The sequence below is a fragment of the Miniopterus natalensis genome, chromosome 9 (assembly GCF_054644295.1).
Source record: "Miniopterus natalensis isolate mMinNat1 chromosome 9, mMinNat1.hap1, whole genome shotgun sequence".
Taxonomy (NCBI): domain Eukaryota; kingdom Metazoa; phylum Chordata; class Mammalia; order Chiroptera; family Miniopteridae; genus Miniopterus; species Miniopterus natalensis.
The window spans coordinates 9,817,907-9,839,660 of NC_142089.1; the positions used below are offsets into that span (position 1 = coordinate 9,817,907).

The 21,754-nt window shown below is 55.3% G+C and overlaps 1 protein-coding gene across 1 annotated transcript in view; it reads left to right on the forward strand.

Moving 5' to 3' along the window:
• Positions 1-21,754, forward strand: part of HSPG2 (heparan sulfate proteoglycan 2) — a 96,782-nt gene that overhangs the window by 35,755 nt on the left and 39,273 nt on the right. Inside the window, exons 4-35 of the mRNA XM_087820175.1 lie at positions 115-189; positions 3,635-3,744; positions 3,847-3,905; positions 4,214-4,374; positions 5,955-6,083; positions 6,356-6,610; positions 6,704-6,823; positions 8,393-8,524; positions 8,694-8,838; positions 8,931-9,082; positions 9,177-9,323; positions 11,672-11,835; positions 12,328-12,507; positions 12,614-12,807; positions 12,901-13,048; positions 13,649-13,776; positions 14,121-14,207; positions 14,295-14,353; positions 14,531-14,598; positions 15,451-15,591; positions 15,708-15,884; positions 16,036-16,215; positions 16,337-16,455; positions 17,101-17,212; positions 17,389-17,502; positions 17,581-17,708; positions 18,097-18,183; positions 18,691-18,740; positions 19,063-19,157; positions 19,470-19,610; positions 19,936-20,127; positions 21,263-21,301. Of these exons, the coding sequence (XP_087676301.1) occupies positions 115-189; positions 3,635-3,744; positions 3,847-3,905; positions 4,214-4,374; positions 5,955-6,083; positions 6,356-6,610; positions 6,704-6,823; positions 8,393-8,524; positions 8,694-8,838; positions 8,931-9,082; positions 9,177-9,323; positions 11,672-11,835; positions 12,328-12,507; positions 12,614-12,807; positions 12,901-13,048; positions 13,649-13,776; positions 14,121-14,207; positions 14,295-14,353; positions 14,531-14,598; positions 15,451-15,591; positions 15,708-15,884; positions 16,036-16,215; positions 16,337-16,455; positions 17,101-17,212; positions 17,389-17,502; positions 17,581-17,708; positions 18,097-18,183; positions 18,691-18,740; positions 19,063-19,157; positions 19,470-19,610; positions 19,936-20,127; positions 21,263-21,301 (4,088 nt within the window). The remainder of the gene's footprint in view (positions 1-114; positions 190-3,634; positions 3,745-3,846; positions 3,906-4,213; positions 4,375-5,954; positions 6,084-6,355; positions 6,611-6,703; positions 6,824-8,392; positions 8,525-8,693; positions 8,839-8,930; positions 9,083-9,176; positions 9,324-11,671; positions 11,836-12,327; positions 12,508-12,613; positions 12,808-12,900; positions 13,049-13,648; positions 13,777-14,120; positions 14,208-14,294; positions 14,354-14,530; positions 14,599-15,450; positions 15,592-15,707; positions 15,885-16,035; positions 16,216-16,336; positions 16,456-17,100; positions 17,213-17,388; positions 17,503-17,580; positions 17,709-18,096; positions 18,184-18,690; positions 18,741-19,062; positions 19,158-19,469; positions 19,611-19,935; positions 20,128-21,262; positions 21,302-21,754) is intronic.

Genomic DNA, 21,754 nt, shown 5'->3' on the forward strand with positions numbered 1-21,754 from the left:
CCCTCTGTTGTCTCTCTTTCTCTCCTCATGTCTCTGCCTCTCCCTTTGGTTCTCTCCACCTCGCTTGCGGTCTCTGCCCCTCCTCGCCTCCCTCTCTGCTGCTCCACTCTGCAGGCCCTGGGCCACCCCTGGGCCACCTTCCCGTGCCTGGCATGATGGTCTCGGAGCCTGGTGAGGCGTCTCCTCTCAGTAAGTGACCTGCCAGCCGGTAGGTGGGCTCATTCCTCTTCCTGCCCACCCCCTCTCCCAGCTCTCCCTTCTCACCCCTTTTCCTTCCTCTTCTCTCCCTCCCAGTTACACTTCATGTCACACCTGAGGCTCAGAGGCACCTCCCTACAGGGCCAGGGGCCAAGCCAACCATGGCCCCACCTCAGCTGGCCCACCTTCCCCCCAGTGCCCAGGACAGTCAGGCCTTGTCTGGGCACTCAGTCTCCCCATGGCGTGCTGGTCCTGCAGGGATGGACATGGCAACCTGGCGGGGGGGAGGGGAGTGCTGGAGTCTGGAGGCAACTCGTGTCTGAGGACTGGCTGCTCCTGGGCCCACCTGAGGGATCCAGAGGGACCCAGGGCTAGGGTTCAGGGGCCTGGGTGAGTGTGGGAGTTCTGGTGAGCAGAGAGTGAGCATGGGAGTAGGTGAGGTAGCCTGCATTCCCCACCCCCACCTGGGTGCAAGGCAGCTCTGGGCCTCCTGTCCCCCCAGCCTCTGGCTCCAAGTGAACTCTCCAGATGGGGTCAGAATGAGGGCTAGGAGGGAGAGGGCTGGCCTAGACAGGCACCCAGTGAGCACACCCAGTCCCCTTCCAGCACCCTCCGCTCTGGGGACTGGTTCCTGAAACAGACAGGCCTCACCTGCTCCAGCCCTCAGGCACCAGTTGCAGGGACACATCCCAGGGTGGAAGAAGGAAGGGTTCGCCCTGACCTACCCTGGTTTGCAAGAAAGCCGGGGGTGGGGTCAGGCTAGAGGGTCCGTGCCCTTCCCAGGCCCTAGTAGAAAGGGGCTTTGTGGAACCCAGGCCCCTCCCCAAGGAGTGGGCACATTCCTGGGCAGAGGCCTGGCCTCCTCGCCCTCGCCATGCCGTGGGGCTGAGGCCAGGGGCCAGGGTGGGGGGACTCTCAATGAACCTCTGTGCCCGCTCACAAGGGGCCTCTGTGGCCAAGCTCGTGGCTCCCATACTCTGGCCCCCAGAGCCCCGCCTGCCTGGCACCCAGGAGCGCCGCCCAGCTTGGTCCCTGTGGCTCAGAGCAGGCAGCGTTGCCCTTACAAGCACCCTCTCTTAGTGTAGGGTAGGAGTTTAAGTTTACTCCTGTACCAACCCACCCCTGCCCGGGCTTGCTCAGCCCGAGCCTCAGAGGGAGAGGGCCCTGGTTCTGGGGGCATGCACACCTGTGGGCCTGACAGAGCGAAGAGAGAGGAGGAAGGCCCAGCTGATGCCACCTACATGCTGGTCATCTGTCAGCTCTCTGAGCACACTTCTGCCTCAGGGACTTTGCAGCTGCTGTTCCCTCACCCTGGAATGCTGTTATCCCAGCTGCCTCCCCGCGGCTCATCTCCTTCAAGCGTCCCCTTTGAGGGGAGGCCTTCCCTGGCTACCCCGAGAGAGTAGTACCCTACCTTTCCTTTCTCCTCCCACGAGAAAGGGATCTCTGTGGGGACAGGAACTGTCATTGGTGGAGTTCACTGCTATATACCCTGCCCCTGGAACACCGCCGGGCATACACTAAGCCCTCGATAAAGCAATGAATACTGCTCTCAGATGGAGAGAAATAAAACCAAATCCATTCCTCAGGTTCGTCGTAAAGACCAGAGGGAATAATTAGAGCTAACTCATGCAGCCCCCAGTATGCGCCGGACACTGATAAGCACCGTACATTTGTTAACTTGCTTACTCTGCAACAGCCCTCCGGGGTAGGCACTACTTTATTCCCATTTTATAGATGAATAAACTGAGGCTCAGTGAAGCTAAGTAACTTGCTCAAGGTCACAGAGCTGTGTTTTATAGATGAATAAACTGAGGCTCAGTGAAGCTAAGTAACTTGCTCAAGGTCACAGAGCTGTAAGTGGCAGTTTTGCTCTAAAGGCTGAGCCTTTAATCACTAAGCTACTCTGCCTCTCATATAGTAATTGGTCACAATATATTGCACCTACTGTGTGCCAGGCTCTGTGCTAAGCACTCTGTATATATTGAAAACTTACTTGTAACTCATGTCAACTCAGTATTTATCATTTACAGAGTGCTTAATTCATGACATTGAGAATTCATGCATAAAAAAATCTTGTTCATAATAGGTGCTCAAGAAATGATTGGTGTATATATATACACATATGTATATGTATCAGTTGCAACTCATATTAATTCATATTTATAACTCCCATATGAACTCATGAATATTATGAGATTTAACGTGTATAAAATGTATATAGCCCTAGCCAGTTTGGCTCAGTGGTTAGAGTGTCAACCCATGGACTGAAAGGTCCCGGGTTCGATTCTGGCCAAGGGCATGTATCTCGGTTGCAGGTTCAATCCCCGGCCCCAGTCAGAGCACTTGTAGAAGGCAACCAATTGATGTGTCTCTCTTACATCGATGTTTCTCTCTTTCTCTCTCCCTTCCACTCTCTCTGAAAAGCGGAAAAATATCCTCGGATGAGAATTTAAAAAAAAACAAAAAATAAAATGTGTATAGTAAGTGCTTAAGAAACAATAGTTGTATATGCTCACACCAATCTGATATGAATTGATTCAGCCATCACTTATTAGGCACTTACCATGTGCTAGGTGCTATGAAACACTGGGGGTACAGGAGTAAGATCTGCAGTGTCCCCACCCCCCTCAAGTTCATAGTCTAGAGAGAGAAAGTTGACAGCAGCTTCTGATTTTTCTAGCGTTTGTTTCATGCCAGGTGCAGCATCTGAGCACATAGGGAGATGGTGCATTTAAGCATGATATTACCTATTCCCTACAGCAGCCCATTGTGTTAATGTAATTAGTGCCCCAAATTGACCAAGGAAGCTCAGAGAGGTGAGGTCGGTGCCTGAGATGTGGCTGACCTCAGAACCCCTGAGTTTTATGAAGATGCTCTACAATCCATGTATATTCAGGCAGGATCTGTGCAACGTGAGCTAGAAGGTGCTCTGATGGAGAAACAGAGGCTGGGAGAGCCCTGAGGAAGGGGTCTCTAACCCAGCCAGGGTGGGGGGAGGAGGGCAGTTCAGGCAGTCTTCTTGGAGGAGGTGATGGCTGAGCTGAGCCCTGAGGGGTGAGGGCGAGTTGGCCAGGGAAGAGTGGGAAACATCTTGATCACTTGCAAGGAATTTCGGTACCAGGCCAACCTCCTCTGGAAGCCAGCCTTCTTCGGCCTTCCTCTGAGCTGCCAGGGGTCTCCTCTTCTGGCCTGATTTCTGTATCAGGCCACTTGCCCTGTTAGTTGAAACCCCTCACTCAAGTGTGGGGCCTCGGCTTTGACCCCTGGGCAGACCTGTAGCGTGTGCTAATAGGGGCATTTCTGGGCAGAGCTGTGGCCACACGAGTGTCAGCCTCAGCAAGAGGCCTCTTGGGACCATCCCCCTCTTTCCACCTACTGGCCTAACTACCTGAGGTCACCACATGGTGACACACCTCTCCCCCCCTTTCTGCAGTTTATTTCCGAGCCCTGGTCAATTTCACCCGCTCCATCCACTACAGCCCTCAGCTGGAGGACGCGAGCTCTGAGGCTTTCCGAGAAGTGTCCGAGGCCGTGGTAGACACGGTGAGGTGAAGGGGCTTCGGGCAGCTCCCCAGGCGTCGGTGGGCAGGACTGAGGGTGGGAGTGAAGGTATCCGGAGGCTGATGGTGCTGTGTCCCTCCCCAGCTGGAGTCAGAATACTTGAAGATTCCTGGAGACCAGGTTGTCAGTGTGGTGTTCATCAAGTGAGAAGGGTCCTGTGGGGGCTGGTGAGGGACTGGTGGGTAACCCGGAGGAAGCTGACAAAGATGGGGAGAAGCCTGGGTACTAGGAGGGGAGGCAGAAGAGACCTAATCAGGTGGATCTCTATTGGTGAAAATTCAGGAATTGGTGGGGAGACAGTTTGGACCTTAACTTGCCCTGCTTGGGATACAGGGTGTCCAGGAGCTGGGGAAGAGTCAAGATCAGGTCTGACCATCTGACAGGGCACCAAGGGAGGAGCTGAGACCACAGGCATCTTCTCACCCTGCTCTCGCCCCATGCCCATCCCTAGGGAGCTGGACGGCTGGGTCTTTGTGGAGTTGGATGTGGGCTCCGAAGGGAACGCAGATGGGGCTCAGATTCAGGAGGTGCTGCGATCGGTCATCTCTAGCGGCTCCATTGCCTCTTATATCACCTCTCTCCAGGGATTTCAGTTTCGACACCTAGGCACAGGTGAGCCCATCCTGGAGGCTGGGATCACCCCCTCCAGTTTATCTGACTTGGGTGGATCCCTTTTGAGTGTCCCCACCATGGGCTCTCTTAGCCTGGGTTTGCATACCACTAGGGACAGGGAGCTCACCACCTTATGAGTCTGCCCCATCGACCTTTATGCAGTCTTGGCTTGGGTTGAGCATAAACTGTTTTCTCTACCATGTACCCACTAGACCCAATTTCTGCTCTCTACCTTTATTCATTGACAATAGGTAATAATTCTTCATACAGTACTTTCAGATCCAAACACTTTTATGTTTGATAATAACCAACACTTATTTACTGAGCACTGATTACATGCTAGGCACTCTGTAAGGCCCTTATGCCCAGCCTCCCCTTCGCTCTTCACAATAATTCCTGTGAAGTAGATATTATTCCTCCTGCTTTAGAGATGAGGGTACTGAGGCCCAGAAAGGAAACATGATTTGTCCAGATCCACATACATGGGGAGTGGAAAAGCCAGACTTTAAACCAAACCTTGTGTCTATGCCAGTCTTGCCAGAACCTATGATAAGATGAGATGAGAAACAGATGAGAAACTAAGGCTCTGAGAGAATGGGAAACTGGCCCAAAGTTACCCGGCTGTCAGATGCAGAGCCCTGGCCTTTGTTTTCTCAGTTGGCTCAGGGTTCTTTTTACTGCACCCTGCTTCCTGTTTTGACTCCCTGAGTCTTTTCTTTTCCTGGCAAAACAGTCCCAGTTCATTCCTTATAAGCTACGGTTCTCGGCCGTCTCCATCTCAGTCCCCTCCTGGGAAGGCTCTAACATGTCACCCCTCTGACTCAGTGGAACCCAGCACTGAACAAGCTCCCTCTCTACCACGGTGTAGCCCAATCAGAAGAATATAGTGAAACCATCACCTCCCTCATTCTGCACATAAAACCTTAATTAATGCACCTGAAAGTTAAGTTGCCCTTTTGGCATCCCCAGCCCAGGTCTGAAGGTCGCAGGGGGTCCTGCCCTTTTGGTTTTTCAATGAATCTTCCTGGCTAGGGATGGTGGGATAGGCCTGGCCCAGCCCTGCAGCTCCCAGGTCCCAGGCCCCAGGTGGAATGGGTGCTGATCACGCCTTCCTTTCCAGCACAGACACCCCCGCCCCCCTTGGCCGCTGTGGCGGCCGCAGTGACACCAGGTGAGAGTGTAAGCCAGATCCAGGCCCAGCTGGGTAACTGAAGTTAATAGATGGAGAGAAAGATCCATGAGGGCAAGATGGCTGGGCATAGCCCACAAGCCACGCCTTCTTCTCTTCCTCTTTGTCCTTGCTGGGCCAGGTTGTGGCCTGCATGTGTGTGATGTGGTGGTTGCATGTGTGTGGCATGTTAATTGTGTGTGAGGACTAGTGAGGCTACTGCCACATATCCTGTGTCTCGTGTGCTGTGGATGTGTCCACCATGTGCTCCTTGCCCTTGCTGAGTCTGCCAAAAACCACATGGCCTGACACAGGGCACCAAAGCCCACTCCCAGCCATGCAGTGCCTATGTCATCCTTGATGCCTTCCGTCCACCTTCTACCTGCCTCTCTGACTCCCTCCAACCCCACAGTGCCCCAGGTCCCAAGAGTCTGCACTGAGACCGAGTTTGCCTGCCACAGCCACAATGAGTGTGTGGCCCTGGAGTATCGCTGTGACCGCAGGCCTGACTGCAGGGACATGTCTGATGAGCTCAATTGTGGTGAGGGGCTTTCTAGGGGCACAGTGGCCTGCAGATGCCATGGAAGGGTCAGGGTATGCCTGGGTCTTCAAGTCAATGCAGGCTGTGAGGGTTTGGTGCAAGCAGAAGGGTCTGAGAGAGGTGGACAGGGACATGGAAGGGTGATACCAGGGTCAGGGCCAGGGCACTGAGGGCCCTGGGGAGGCTGGCGGCAGGGAGGGCCTGGGGAACGTTGGGGGCAAGGGGTGAGGAGTCACCCCCTCCTGCCAACATCAAGTGATCTGTGTCCACAGAAGAGCCAGTCCCAGAGCTCAGCTCCATATCACCCTCTCTGGTGGAGACACCACCTATAACACCCTCGCCAGAGGTAACCACCACACGGCTACTACCAGGCACCCTGACTCCCCAGCATCTGCTCCCCCGTCCTGACAGGCCTGTGCCCTGTGGACCCCATGAGGCCACATGCCACAGCGGGCACTGCATCCCCAAAGACTATGTCTGTGATGGGCAGGAGGACTGCAAGGATGGCAGTGATGAGCTGGACTGCGGTGAGGACTGGGCAGGGGTAGAGGTAGGGGGTACGGGGTGGGGGGAGCTGGCAAAGGGCGGGCCTCTGGCTGAACCCTGCCTGGTTCACTCAGGCCCCACTCCGCCCTGTGAACCCAATGAGTTCCCCTGTGGAAACGGGCACTGTGTCCTCAAGCTGTGGCGCTGTGATGGTGACTCTGACTGTGAGGACCACACCGATGAAGCCAACTGCCGTGAGTGTCCCAGGGTTCACCTAGCAACCTCACCCCACCCGTTTCATCCCTTCTCGGGCAGGTTTGCTTGCTCTCCCTGGCTGAGTGGTGAAGGCCCTGGAGACAGACTTTAAGGTGTATCTCTTTCTGGCCCCTGCAGTGAGAGACCTTGGCTCTGAGCTGGTCTTTGTAGCAAGCAGTCTAGCCAGATTGCCCATGGTTAATGTCTCTTTCTTTTTTTATTTTGTTACCATTAATCTTGTCTTTGTCATTTATGCTCGTGTGTGGGTCGGAGGGCTAGATACATACACCTGGGTCCCTTGATGATGGGGTCCCTGATGTATGTGTGAGTCAAAGCATTCCTGTTATGGGCCTTGAGGTTTTTTACCTAGAGCCAGTTCTGAGTTATTTGTTCCTTAATCATCCCAGCTCTTAATCCATATGCCCTTCAACTATCCATTGTCCATCTGTCCAACATCCTTCTTCCCTCACATCCATCTATTCACTCACTCTTTCCTCCAACTATCCATCCATCGTCTGGCTGCACAGCTCTTCATCTCTCCACCTATCTGTCCAACATCTGCCTGTGCATCTGACCACCCATTCATTCTGTTATCCATCCATTAACTATCCATATGTCTTTCCATCTATTTTTCAACATCCTTCCTCCTGTCCATCTCTCCATCCATTTATCATCTATCCATCCATTGTCCATCTTTCCCACTCTCCATCCATCCATCCATCTATCCATTGTCCAGGAGCAGGGAAAGAGTCAAGAAGTCAGGCCTCTGCCAGGAAACAGTCAAAGGAAGTCCTGTTGACAGAGCACAGAACAGAGACTATGACAGCCGGATGGCCTTGGGCCTTATAGGGTGTTGGGGCAGAGGACCCTGAGGTAATGTCTTAGATGGCTGCCTCCTGGCCTCCTCTCAGTTCCTTCTCTGTGGACATGTGGACTCCACTCCTGCCCCACCCTGCCATCTCTGTCCCTGTCTGTGTCTGTCTCAAGCTCAGTCTCCCTGAGGATAACCGTCAGTCACTGTCTAGTAAAGATGCCAAGCCAGGGCCCGGCCGTGGCACCATGCCAACTTTAGGCCTCTGGCCAGTCCATAGGTAGCTGCCTCAGGTCAGGTGCCATCCTGAGCCAGTGAGAGGGGTACAGAGCAGCAAGGTCAGGGCTGTGGCAGGCCCCTTGCAAGGCCTTTTTGCTAGAGAGAACTTCTCTGGCTATTACCTGGAGTCCACAGATACCAGCCACTTTGGCTATGCCTTTGGCAGGAATCTTGTGCTTCTAAGGGTGGCCAACTGTTGGAGGAACTAAGTGACTGTGACATGCCAGGTTTTGGGTAATGCCAGTGGAGCGAGTGGTGGGGCAGGGGAATGTGATGAGCTGTTTGAGGGCTGATTGATGACTGTGACATTGTGGGTAGTATTGTGGCAACAGTGTCTGGGCCTGGTCAGGGTAGTTGTGTGTCGTGTGAATGAGATGAGAGAGTGACCCTGGGAACACCTGGGGAAGGAGGGGCTGTGGGCATAGGTCAGAAATGGGGGTGGTCCACCAGCTGCCCACACCACCTGCTCTTTCCCCAGCTGCCAAGCGCCCTGAGGACGTGTGCGGACCCACGCAGTTCCGCTGTGTCTCCACCAACACGTGTATCTCAGCCAGCTTCCACTGTGATGAGGAGAGCGACTGTCCCGACCGCAGCGACGAGTTCGGCTGCAGTGAGCAGGGAGCTGGGGGGCGAGCTGGGGGCCCTGGGCTGGTTTCCAGGCGCCCCTCTCTACAGTCTCAGCCTCAGCCCTGCTTCTGCCCGGCTCCTCTGAGCCCTTCCCCCTCCCACTGCTATTCCCCTCTCCCCTCCCACTCCTCACTCTGGCTCCTGTCTCCCAGTGCCTCCCCAGGTGGTGACCCCTCCTCAGGAGTTGATCCAAGCTTCCCGGGGCCAGACAGTGACCTTCACCTGTGTCGCCATTGGTGTCCCAACCCCCATCATAAACTGGCGGCTCAACTGGGGCCATATCCCGTCTCATCCCAGGTCTGGCCCTGGGCCTGGGTGGAGACTGGGACGTAGAGGAGGCTGCGTCAGTGGCCCAGGCCTGACCCTGCCTCTGTCTTGGGGCCCACCAGGGTGACAGTGACCAGTGAGGGAGGCCGAGGCACGCTGACCATCCGAGACGTGAAGGAGGCAGACCAGGGTGCCTACACCTGTGAGGCCATGAATGCCCGAGGCATGGTGTTCGGCATTCCTGACGGTGTCCTGGAACTCATTCCGCAGCGAGGTACCGCCATCAGACCAGCGGGCACCGAGCATGGGGTGGTGCCAGGGCTGCCTGCCTAGGACCTGCTACAGCCCACTCTTATGCCGCCTAGCAGGACCCTGCCCCGATGGGCACTTCTACCTGGAGCACAGCGCCTCCTGCCTGCCCTGCTTCTGCTTTGGTGTTACCAGCGTGTGCCAGAGCAGCCACCGCTTCCGAGACCAGATCCGGCTGCGCTTTGACCAGCCTGATGACTTCAAGGGTGTGTTAGTGGGTTGGGTGGGCGAGTGGGCAGGTGGCGGGGGCTGTGGTGGGTGGGAGGCAGGCACCAGGCTCCAGGGGGCTTATAGGACAGACATGGGAGAGCAGCAGCACTGGTCACGTGGGGCCAGGTTCAGGAGGGACACAGGGTTGCTGAACAAATGCTGAGCCCTGGGAGAAAAGCATTGCAAAGGGAAAACAAACATTTTTAGGAAAAGCCAAAAATCCACTCTTGATATTTGCCTGCCTCAGGTTTTGAAGAAGATGGGCTCTGGCGTCAGATTCCTGGTTCAAATCCTGACTCTGACCCTTATTGCCCTTGGTCAAGTTCCTATCTTGTGTCTCAGTTTTCTCATCTACAAAATGGGGAGAAAAGACTAACTACCTCCCAGGTTTTCTTAATGACTTAATGTATTAATATATGTCAGCCTCGCAGGATAGAGCTTGGTCCATGGTAAGTGCCCAGTAAGTATTCCCTACTGTCATCCTCAGCCTGACAGACTGAGAGGTGCCATTGTCCCCAGAGCATAAGAGCCCAGGCTTTAGCATCTGAGCCCAGGGCTGACCTCCAGCTGCACCAATTACTGCCTATGTGACTTTGGTGGAGTGTCATGGCTCCTCTGGGCCTGTTTTCCCAAACATTAAGGCAGGCAGCTGGACTCAGTCCTCTTGCTCTGAGAGGCAGAATGGCATGGGCCCAGACATCAGACAGACCTGGGTTCAAGTCCCAGCTTTGTCATTTACCACCTGACATCAGGCAGCCCTTCATCTCATTTCCTTCACCACAGAAGATCAAGTACAAGTGGAGGGCTTAGCACCTTACACAGAAAGCACTCAACACATGTTGCCTGTTATGTTCCTTTGTTGGCTGTGGAACCTCAGAGAGACTCTTATAAAGTGTAATTACATCCCAAAGTTGTTCCCTGGTATATTTAGAATAACAATGGCCACAGGCACCATTTCACAAGCACTCAGTTGGCCCTGTGACTTGACTCACACAGTCATTGGGTGGCTAATAGTCTTGGCAAGGTTGGGGCTGTTTTCTACTCTTTTCAGATAAAGGGCCTCGAGGCTCCTCGGGGTGGTGGGGCTTCCCTGGGGTCACACAGCTATTTTAGAGGCAGAACTGGAACCTAGGCCTATCTGATTGGAATCACAGTGGTCAAGGTGGATGGGGAATTCCAGATTGAGTAGGTGACCTGTACATGGATGGTGACCAGGATAGAGGGGGCCTAAAAACATCCCTGAAAGAGAGGGAGGAAAGCAGGTATGGGGCAGTATAGCCTGGTCTCAGGGGCTGTATATGGTCATTCTAGAGATGAGGGGCTCCTTCACAGGTGCTAGGGCACATTTAGGGTCAAGGGAAAAAGCTACTGGCAGATGTGGACAGATATAGAAGCAGGGTAAGGAAGAACTTTCTGAGAGTCATTCATGTCCAGACTTAGGAGGGACTGCCTTTAGAAGTAATGAGCTCCCCATCCCTTAGAGCTGTCCAATGTGGTAGTCACTAGCCACTTGTAGCTATTTAAATTTAAATTAGTCCACTTCCTGTAGCCACATTTCAAGTGCCCAGGAGCCACATGTGGTTAGTGGCTACCATATTGGGAAGTAGATACAGGCTATTTCCATCATCACATAATGTTCTCTTGGATGGTTGGTGTTACCCTAGAGATCTGGGAGGATGCTGTGGAGAGAATTCCATGTGTGTGCGCGTGTGTGTAGGAGAGGGTTGGGCTAGATCACAGGTCACAGTAACAGCAACAACAGCTAACCATCCAACAACAATAACAGCTGTTTTTTGAGCACTTCCTCTGTGCCACACACTTGGTTTTAAGCATTTTATATCAGTTTGCTCATTTTATCTTCCTAATAACCCTGTCAGGCAAGCCACCATTACCCCATTTTACATATAGCAAAACTGAGGCCTTTGCCCAGACTCATATCTGGAGGGTGGCAGAACCAGGACTTGGGTGCCTGTTCTTCAGTCCCGTGTAGCTCTTTACTGCCCCCTGAGGGCCGTTCCAACCCTGACAGTCCCTGGGTCTGTTGGCAAGTAAAAGGCCCTGAGAAGTCCTGCTGCAAAGAATCTCTTTGACCTTTCTTTGACCCTATGGTTCCCAAATATTTCCCAACCATCATTCCACAGTGTTGGCTCTCCCTAGAGCATGCTTTGGAAAATGCTGCTCCAAAACTACAGGAGGAGAAAGAAACTTTTTTTGTTGTTTATTTTGGGAGAGAGACTAAAGTTCTCTCTAAATCAGATTTCTCCCAGAACTTTCCCATCCTTAAGGTAGTGTCTGGGACAGTCACATGCTATGGCCCTCAACCCCTCCCTCTTGCCACCCCCAGGCGTGAACGTGACAATGCCCGCGCAGCCCGGCGTGCCACCCCTCTCCTCTACCCAGCTGCAGATCGACACTGCTCTGCAGGAGTTCCAGCTGGTTGACCTGTCCCGACGCTTCCTGGTCCACGACTCTTTCTGGGCTTTGCCTGAGCAGTTCCTGGGCAACAAGGTGAGGGGCCCAGCTGCCACCCTGGATAAGAAAGGGGCCGAGCCCCCCCTCACATGCCCAGAACCTGCCTGGGTTTTGCTCCCTCTGAAGCTGGTGGCAGCAGGGAAGATAGCTGTGGGTAAAGTTCTGGTCGTGCCCCAGCACAGCCTCCTGTGGGCAGCAGCTCTTCATCCCTCTCGGATTGGGAGGGATGCCGCCTCAGCTTTCAGAAAGCCCTCCCAGACCACCCCCACACCTGTGCTGAGTTAAGGGCCCCTCCTCTAGTCTCCCTGGGCACCTTTGGCATAGCATTTCATACTCCCTGCCACACGGGACTGAGCACCCTGAAGGCAGAGCCTAGGTTCTACCCATCTCTGCTCTCTGTGCCCAACTCCATGCCAGGCACACAGTGAGCACCAGGTCTGCAGAGTAAATGGGAGGGGGATGACTGGACACTCTGGGCATCAAGCGTGTCCATGGCTGCCCTGCCCTGATCTGCCCTGTCTCTGCCAGGTGGACTCCTACGGTGGCTCACTGCGCTACAAGGTACGCTATGAGGTGGCACGAGGCACGCTGGAGCCAGTGCAGCGGCCGGACGTGGTCCTCGTGGGTGCTGGATATCGCCTACTCTCCCGAGGCCACACATCCACCCAGCCCGGTGCTCTGAACCAGCGCCAGGTCCAGCTCTCTGAGGTGGGTGGTGCCTAAGCCCTCAGGGCTGGGGGTAAAGGGGGTATGGGCTGGGCAGGCACTGACACCTGACCCCCACCCCCACCCTGCCACCTCTGTCCACACCCAGGAGCACTGGGTCCATGAGTCTGGCCAGCCAGTTCAGCGGGCGGAGATGATGCAAGTGCTTCAAAGCCTGGAGGCCGTGCTCATCCAGACAGTGTACGCCAAGATGGCCAGTGTGGGGCTGAGCGACATCTCCATGGATACCACTGTCACCTACGCCACCAGCCACGGCCGTGCCCACAGTGTAGAGGAGTGCAGGTGCCTAACCCAGCAGGGACCCTGGCAAGGATAGGAGAGAAACAGCAGGACTTCACGGTTCCTGCAGCCACTGTCTTGGTCCTTTCCCCACAGATGCCCTGTTGGCTATTCTGGCTTATCCTGCGAGAGCTGCGATGCCCACTTTACCCGGGTGCCTGGTGGGCCCTACCTGGGTACCTGCTCCGGCTGCAACTGCAATGGCCATGCCAGCTACTGTGACCCTGTGTATGGCCACTGCCTGGTGAGTCGTGCCAGCTGGCACTTGGACACTGGCTAGGGGCAGGGGACAAAGGCAGGGGTCATGGCCAGACAAGCTACCATGACCTCTGGATGCATTAATAGAGATATAATGTTTAGATGAGGGAAATGAAAGTCCTACTTTCTTCCACCCTCGCCAGACCAATGCTGGAGAGTACTGTGCAAAGCTTGGCCCTTGGCAGGGCAGCCCTCAGGGGAAGGAGACTATAAATCATGCCATTTCTTAGGAATAGTGAGAGAGCTGGGATTGTGGAGCTCTGAGCTGTCAGGGGTAGAAGGAAGGGACTCCAGAGGGCAGACCTGGCCAGTGGGTACAGATTAGAAGAAGGAGGCATTTTTAGGTCAGTAGAAAGCAGGCGTTTGGAACCTTCTATGGGACAGGCTGCCATGTGGGGTGATGAGCTCCTCATCAGGATGCAGCTGGATGCTCCCCTGTCTGCAAAGCTGTGGAGTAATTTCAGCATAATGGGGGAGGCAGCCTCAGAGGCCCACCCTCACAGAGCCCATCTGGTTCAGTGTGGCCCCCCTTGGGGCCAGAGGGTTGCTCTGTAGACTCTGAGCCACTCCCTCCCCTTCCTCCCAGAATTGCCAGCACAACACTGAGGGGCCACAGTGCAACAAATGCAAGGCTGGCTTCTTTGGGGATGCCACAAAGGCCACAGCTACGGCCTGCCGGCCCTGCCCTTGCCCATACATCGATGCCTCCCGCAGGTAGGACCCAGCTCGAAATGGAGCAGATAAGTCTGGGTGAGGGGGCAGTGCAACAAGCAAGGGGCATACTCTGGGCAAAGAGGTGGGAGACCTGGGTTCAAATCCTAACCTGCCACTGAATTGTTCTATGTTCCTTGACCTCTCTGAGCCTTAATTTCCTTTTCCATGTAATGGTCCCATCTGCATCCCTAGTGTTGCTATGAGGCTGCAGATCAAAACAGGTGGGAAGGGAGGTGACATCATGACTATGTGAACAGTAGTTATTTCTCCATGAGGGACTGTAAGACCTGGCCTCGCCCATCATTGTAGCCCTGTCCCATGTCCTCACCACTTGATACCCACAGATTCTCAGATACCTGCTTCCTGGACACAGATGGCCAAGCCACGTGTGATGCATGTGCCCCAGGTTACACAGGCCGCCGCTGTGAGAGGTGAAAGAGGCCGGAGGGGACAGGGTGAAGCAGGTTGTATGGGGTGGGGGCATGGAAGTGCTACTCACAACCCACTGTCTCCCCTAGCTGTGCTCCTGGATATGAAGGCAACCCCATCCAGCCGGGTGGGAAGTGCAGGCCCACCAGTGAGTATCACAGCCACCTTCCCGTGGCCTCTCCCTCGGCTGCCTACTAGGCCCCAGTCCTGAGCCCAGCACAAACCCCATGATCCTTGGGGAGCTGCCCCACTCTGTCCCGCATCTGCCCGGACTATGTCTATATCATTTCTTCCTACCCTGCCAACACCCACTTTGTGCCTCCAGACCAGGAGATTGTACGCTGTGATGAGCGAGGCAGCTTGGGGAATGCTGGGGAGGCCTGCCGCTGTAAGGTATGCATATCTCCCCTGTTGCACCCCAGGGGCCTTGGGCCCCAGCACACAGCTGAGAGAGGGAGAAAGGAGGGCCCATTCCCTTCATAGCTCCTTGACTGGTGGGTGGTGTCCTTGCCAGAGGCTGATGGGCCTGGCTGGCCAGTCTTCCCCTCATGAGAGGTGGTTGTGGAGCCAAGTGACCCAGGTTCAACTCGCATATTCTTTTCTAGTCATTCTTTGTACAACCATTGTATCTGTTTTGTACCTTTGCTTTGACCATATGGACACAGCGATGTAGGTATTAGCATTGCCAGTTTACAGGTGACGAAGTAGAGGCTCAGAGGAGGGAAGTCATTTGCATTAAAGAGTGTCATTGGAAAAAAGAATTAAACAGATTTTGAAGTCAAGCACCCTGACCTTAAATCCCAGAATGAATTAGCAAACCAAGTGACCTTTTGTCAATCATTTTCCACCCCAGAGCCTCAGTTTCCTCATGGGAAGCATGCAGATATCCCATACCTTTCAAGAGGAGTTAAGTGAGATGATGGGTGAACAGAAACTAGCAAAGTGCATGAAACACTCCATAAATGGTAGCAGTAATTATTTTAACCAAGCTGCTGTACTTTAAATCTAAGTTTATTTGGGAGCCCCCTAGCAACTGAAGAGAAGAGGAAAGAATGATTGTTTGCATAAGCTTCCTTTAAGTGAGAATTAAGGTTCACATGGTTGCGACCCTTCCTACATGTGTTCTTTCCATGGCTCCCCCTGGACTTGGGTCCCCATGTGAAAGTAGGTGGATTAGGCTGGAAGCTCCAGGCAGCCCCCCCCCCCCCATGGGCCATCCTGCAGCTCCCAGCTCTGTGCCTGCAGAACAACGTGGTGGGGCGCCTGTGCAATGAGTGTGCTGCTGGTTCTTTCCACCTGAGTGCCCACAACCCCGATGGCTGCCTCAAGTGCTTCTGCATGGGCGTCAGCCGTCAGTGTACCAGCTCCTCTTGGAGCCGCACCCAGGTACCTACTTGAGGCGGTAGGGTGGGGAAACAGGTGGGACTGCCAAGCCCAGGACTGGGTGGGCTCAGGGCCAGTCTCAGGCCACAGCTCCACCCCACCCTCTTCTCCTCTCCCAGGTGCAAGGGGCCTCCGAGGAACCCAGTGGGTTCAGCCTGATCACCGCTGCAGACACCCACATGACCACCGTGGGCATCTCATCCCCCGCACCTGGAGAACTGGTCTTCTCCTCCTTCGACAGACTCCTATCTGAACCCTACTTCTGGAATCTCCCTTTGTCCTTCCGGGGGGACAAGGTGGGCAGGGGGTAGGAAAAGAAAAGGAATTCTGGGCAGCAAGAAGAACACAGGCAAAGGCTTGGAAACAGAGGCAGAAGAGGTGGCTGGAGCAGTGGGAGGGCCCGACTGTGTGGACCCCAGCTAAGTGCCTGTTCACTCTGTGCCCCAGGTCACCTCCTATGGAGGAGAGCTGCGCTTCACAGTGACCCAGCAGCCCCAGCCTGGCTCCCCGCCCCTGCACAGGCTGCCATTGGTGGTACTGCAGGGCAATGGCATCACCTTGGAGCACCACCCTTCCCGGGAGCCTAGCCCCGGCCAGCCCAGCACCTTCACTGTACCCTTCCGGGAGGTGAGCGACACTGTCCCAGGAGCCTTCCGGGGGGAGGGGCAGGCCTCCTGCTTCTCCTACTCAGGGGTGTCAGTATTCCAGGATGTCAGGGATTGTAGTACATGTATCCTTGCCTTGGCAGCAAGCATGGCAGCGGCCTGATGGGCAGCCGGCCACACGGGAGCACCTGCTGATGGCACTGGCAGCCATTGATAGCCTCCTGATCCGGGCATCCTACAGCCAGCGGCCAGCTGAGAGCAGGTGTCTGGGGCTGGGGCAGGAGGGCAGAAGGGGCCTTGGGCAGGTGGTTCCAGTCCAAGTGGTATGATGCGGTACAGCCAGACTGCCAGCTCTACCTCTTGCAGGCTGTGTGTCCGTCTTGTGCTTCATTTTCCCCATCTGTAAAACGGAGATCATAACTGCCTCCCTCACAGGGCTTGTCTCAGGTCGGGTTCCCTAGAAGCAAAGCTTCAGATGAGGATTGGGGTGCACATGATTCACAGGGAGAACCTTGGGGGAGGGAGGGACACAGGAAGGGGAAGTGCCAGGCAAGGAAGTAGTTTCAGGTAGAGCCTCAGCTTCATCCCCGTGGAGCTCTGCAGAGTCATCCTGCTTGGAGGCAAAGGGGCCTCTGTGCCCTGGGTCGGTCTGTCACTGGTCACCACAGGAAGCAGGGTGTTGTGACCTTTCTGGCTGAGGAAGGTGCATTCTCTGGAGAAAGTTACAGGTATAAGCTGTTCATCATGATCCTCGCAGCAGCTGGGGGTGGACACCTAGTTAGGGAACTGGATGGGGCCCCAGTAGCATCATGACAGCTGTTGGAGGGTGAGTGAGGTAATCGCCTATAGAATTCCAGAGATGCCTGACGTAGAGCGAGGCTCATTCATAGGGTTTTGTCATGCCCAGGGTCTCTGGCATCAGCATGGACATGGCTGTGCCTGAGGACACTGGTCAGGATCCTGCAGTGGAAGTGGAACATTGCACCTGCCCACTCGGCTACCGTGGCCCATCCTGCCAGGTGAGCCCTGGGCCCACACGCCTGTCCAGCCAGCCCCCTCCGTGGTCCTCCCTGGCTCTTCCACTGTTAGCTCTTTCCACCTCTCTAAGCCCACCCCAGCCCCACCACCCTGTGGTCCCTGCCCAGAATGGGTTCTGCTGAGGAAGCCCCTCCCACTGCCATCTTTCTGCCCCCAGGACTGTGATAGAGGCTACACACGCATGCCTAGCGGCCTCTACCTGGGCACCTGTGAACGCTGCAGCTGCCACGGCCACACGGAGGTCTGTGAGCCCGAAACAGGTGACTGCCAGGTGAGTTTCACCCTTCTTCCTACCTCAGGGATCTGTGGCCTCCAGAGCCCCAGTCTTAACCAGGCTCTGCCCTTTCAGGGTTGCCAGCACCACACAGAGGGCCCTCAGTGTGAGCAGTGCCAGCCGGGATACTACGGGGATGCCCAACGAGGGACACCGCATGACTGCCAGCCATGCCCATGCTATGGACTCCCCTCTGCTGGCCAGTGCGTCCACTCCCTCCCTATACCTGCCCTTTCCTGAAATGTCCACTGGCCCCTCCCAGACTCCCTTCCTCCCAGGCCCTTCTGAAAGGCAGTGGTTAAATCCTGGCCTTACCGCTTCCTCAGTGTGTCTTTTTAAGGTATGATACACTTCCCTCTCTGGGGCTCAACTTCCTCATCTGTGAAATGGGGGTAATGATGTACTTTGCCTTGTTTCCTTGTGTAAGGATTGAATGAGATGACGCACATGGCGCTCTTAGAAAAGTGCCTGGTACATGGCTGCCACTCAAAATGTGTTAGTTCATGTGCCTGCCCTTCCTCTCCCTTCTCCCCTGGTCCTGAAGGAGTTGATGCTGACCTTCTAACTGGAAATTTGCCCCCACACTCTCAGGGCCACCCATACTTGCTTTTTGGACACAGATGGCCACCCTACCTGTGACTCATGCTCCCCAGGCCACAGTGGGCGTCACTGTGAGAGGTGAGGCCAGTGATCGGCAGGGTGGGTAGCATGCAGGAGGGGCTGTCCCTGGAGTTAGGCTGGGCCCAGTCCTCCTGACCTAGAGGAACCAGAAGCCTCCCACTCACAGTACGCAAGCCTCCAGAAGATGATCAGCTCCCTTCCCTGAGAGCCTCAACCTTGAGGCTGCCATTTGAGGTCCTGAGAGATCTGGGATTGCATTTCACCTCAAACCCCAGCACCCCCTGCCCCAGGCAGGCCAGAGTCTTCCCAGAAAACCCCTCACCTTGTGAAAGTTGTAGGCTCGAGGCCTGATCATGCTAACTACACTGGCTCTGTGTTTGGGCACAACAATAATTCTTAGGGCATGCACCTGCTCTTCTCCCAGCTGTTTCCCGTCTATAAAATGGGTGAGAGGCTGATTGGTTCCTTCCAGCGCTGGGAGGTCGTTGATCCCTGGCTCACTGCGCGCTCACCAGGATTCTGTAGTTCTGCCCTCCATTCATCCAGTGCTTTCTCTCTCTGTAGGTGTGCCCCAGGTTACTATGGCAATCCCAGCCAAGGCCAGCCATGCCGAAGTGAGTAAGGCTGGGGAGGCCTTTGGGGTTGGGCTGCCCAGTCTCCCCCAGGGGTGACTAGAACACAGCCTTTGCTCTACTTCCACCTGGGGCAGGTGACCTTCCCTTTCTGAGCCTCAGCTTCTTCACCTGTAAAATGGTGATAGTAAAGGCACGCCCCTCCCAGAGGGCTGCTGTGAATGTGTAAAAGGCCTACACGTTGTGGGCGTGGAGAAATAAACACTCCCTCTCTCAGTGGTGAGTTAGGTGACCAGGGAGTGAGAGAAATGGGAGTGCTTGGTGGTGGGTTTGGGATTCCAGCTGTGGCTTCCCTCCCCCACAGGAGACGGCCAAATGCCAGAGCCGATCGGCTGTGGCTGTGACCCCCAGGGCAGCGTCAGCAGCCAGTGTGACGCTGCTGGCCAATGCCAGTGCAAGGTTAGTCCAAACCCTGCCCTTTATGAGGCCCTGACCTGCAGCCACAGCGGTTGCCAGGCCTTCTCTCTCACCGTACCCTTGGGTGTGTGCCTGTTCCCCAGCCACCTTCCCCAAGAGGGCCCCTCTCAGCCCCACTGCTTCGAGGCTGGTGGGAAGTCAGGCAGCAGCTGATGGAAGCTGGGCCTAGGCATGGGGACCAAAGGGACTTCTAGAACTGCTGGAAATGACTGGGAAGACTGGCCTCACAGGCGGCTGGAGGTGCAAGAGACCCAGACTAGCTCCCTGCACCCACCTTTTCACCCATCTTCCCAGGCCCGGGTGGAAGGCCTCACCTGCAGCCACTGCCGGCCCCACCACTTCCACCTGAGTGCCAGCAACCCGGACGGCTGCCTGCCCTGCTTCTGCATGGGCATCACCCAGCAGTGTGCCAGCTCCTCCTATACCCGCCACCTGGTAAGAGCCTGTGCACACCCCGGCACCAAGGCAGAAGCCTGGCCCATTGGCGTCCCCACTGTCTATGAGGACCCCTATGTCCATGCCCCCATTATTGCCTGTTTAAGCACAGATCCCAGCAACCCTCGCCCCTGCCCTAATACTCCCCATGGCCCCATTATTGCTTATGTCAGCACTGGGCCCAATCCCTCCTTTTCCTTTATTGTTTCTGTCCCAGCCCTGATCTCGGCCATCCCCATTACTTTCCCTCCTGCCTTCCCCTGCCCTTCCCCCACCAAGGGGCCAGCCCCAGTGCCCAAGCTGACATACACCCTCCTGCTTCTAGATCTCCACCCGCTTTGCCCCTGGGGACTTCCAAGGCTTTGCCCTGGTGAATCCACAGCGGAACAGCCGCCTGATGGGAGGCTTCACTGTGGAACCCGTGCCTGAGGGTACCCAGCTCTCTTTTGGCAACTTCGCCCAACTTGGCCACGAGTCCTTCTACTGGCAGCTGCCGGAGATATACCAGGGAGACAAGGTATGACACGCTTCAGGGGCTGGCAGGCCCTCCCCGGTTGTCAGCTTTGGGCCAGGCCCCTGCTGAGCCCTGGAGCCAGTGGGGACTCAGACTCAATTTGACCTCAGAGCAGTCTGAGCTGGCAGGCAGGTGTCAACCACATCGTAGTTAAGTGCACAGCCCTTGGGGTCAGATAGGCCTCAGTCTAAACCTTACCACTTACCAACTGGCTGCCTTTTAATAAACCTCAGCTCCAGGGTGGCTGGGAGGATTGGAGATCGTGCCTGGCACATAGTAAGTACTCTCCTGTTCATGATTCTTAGCTTCCATGCAGTGAGGTCCTGAACGAGGCCTTCAAAACAAGGACAGAGGAGACAGTTTCAGTTTCGTTCATTTGCTCACTCAGAATTCACCTGTGCTGCCGGCTCTGTGCTTGGTGTTGGGTACAGTAATAATTCTTATGATAGGTCATATTTTATTAAGCTCTTACTCCGTGCTCAGCACTGTTCCAAGCACTTATTTACATATCACAAGTCACAGCTGTATGAGCTCCTACTGCCCTATTTCACCAGTGAGGAAACTAAGGTGAGAGAGGTTAGGTAACTTGCCTGAGCTCCCACAGCCAGAAGGTGACCATGCTGGGATTCAAGTCCCGGTCTGAAACCACCCTTAACTACACTAGTCAGACATGAACATGCCTTTGCTACTCCAGAGTCATGGTCTAGTGGGGAGGTGCTGGTGATGGTGACGGTGATACTATGCAGCACAGGGTCTTAGGGGCAGGCTCCAGGGCAGCCTGCCCAAAAGTGTTCCTTGGGTAGTTAAGGTCATCTGGTGGCACCCAGGGAAAGGAGGTCTTGGTCCAGGAGTCCTCTGCTGGCTAAGGCTGGTGTTCAAGCAGATGTGTCCCCTTATCTAGGGTCCCAAAGAGATCAGGGACACTTAGGAGGGGGAGTCCTGAGACTGCCCTGTCCCTGTTCCTTGGACAGACCCAAGTATCCCAGCCTCCTCCCAGGGGTGGCTGCCTTCTAGTCCCTTCTCCCTTCTTGGGTTCCTCCTCTCCCAGCCTCCCTGTCTGCCTCCCTGCTGCCCTGTCCTGCAGTTCCCAGACCTCTCTCTTTGACTCCCTCTCCTGTCATTTCCCTATGCCCCACAGAGGGAGGCATATTTTGCACGAATGCGCCGGGCTCACCAGGTAGGCCTGTGATCTCAGTGGTGTGAAGTTGATGTGGCATGGGCATAGTGTGTCCTTGGATGCCCTCAGCCCCGCATGGGAAGATGCCCAGTGCCCAAGGCAGTGTGGGTCTGCATGAAGCCAGGTAGTGCCCGATGGCTCCACAGTCAGCTCACTGCTGTGCCCCAGCCCCTGTGATGCTGGGAGTTAGAGTCAGGAAGGGTGTGTGCCTCATCTGCTGTGTGGTCAGTTCTGGTGCCAACTGTCTGTGGCCAGAGTGGTGGCTGAGGTGGCAGGGAAACTAACTCAGTGCTAAAAGCCGCATGACTATATCTGGCCCCCAGGTTGTCCCAGCACTGCCTCCCAAACAGCCTCCATCAACCCTCTGTGTGTGTGCCCCTCTAGCAGCCTAGAGCTAACTTAATCCCTGTGTGCCAGCCTGGAGAAAGGAGCATGCGCCTTTCTCCTCAATCA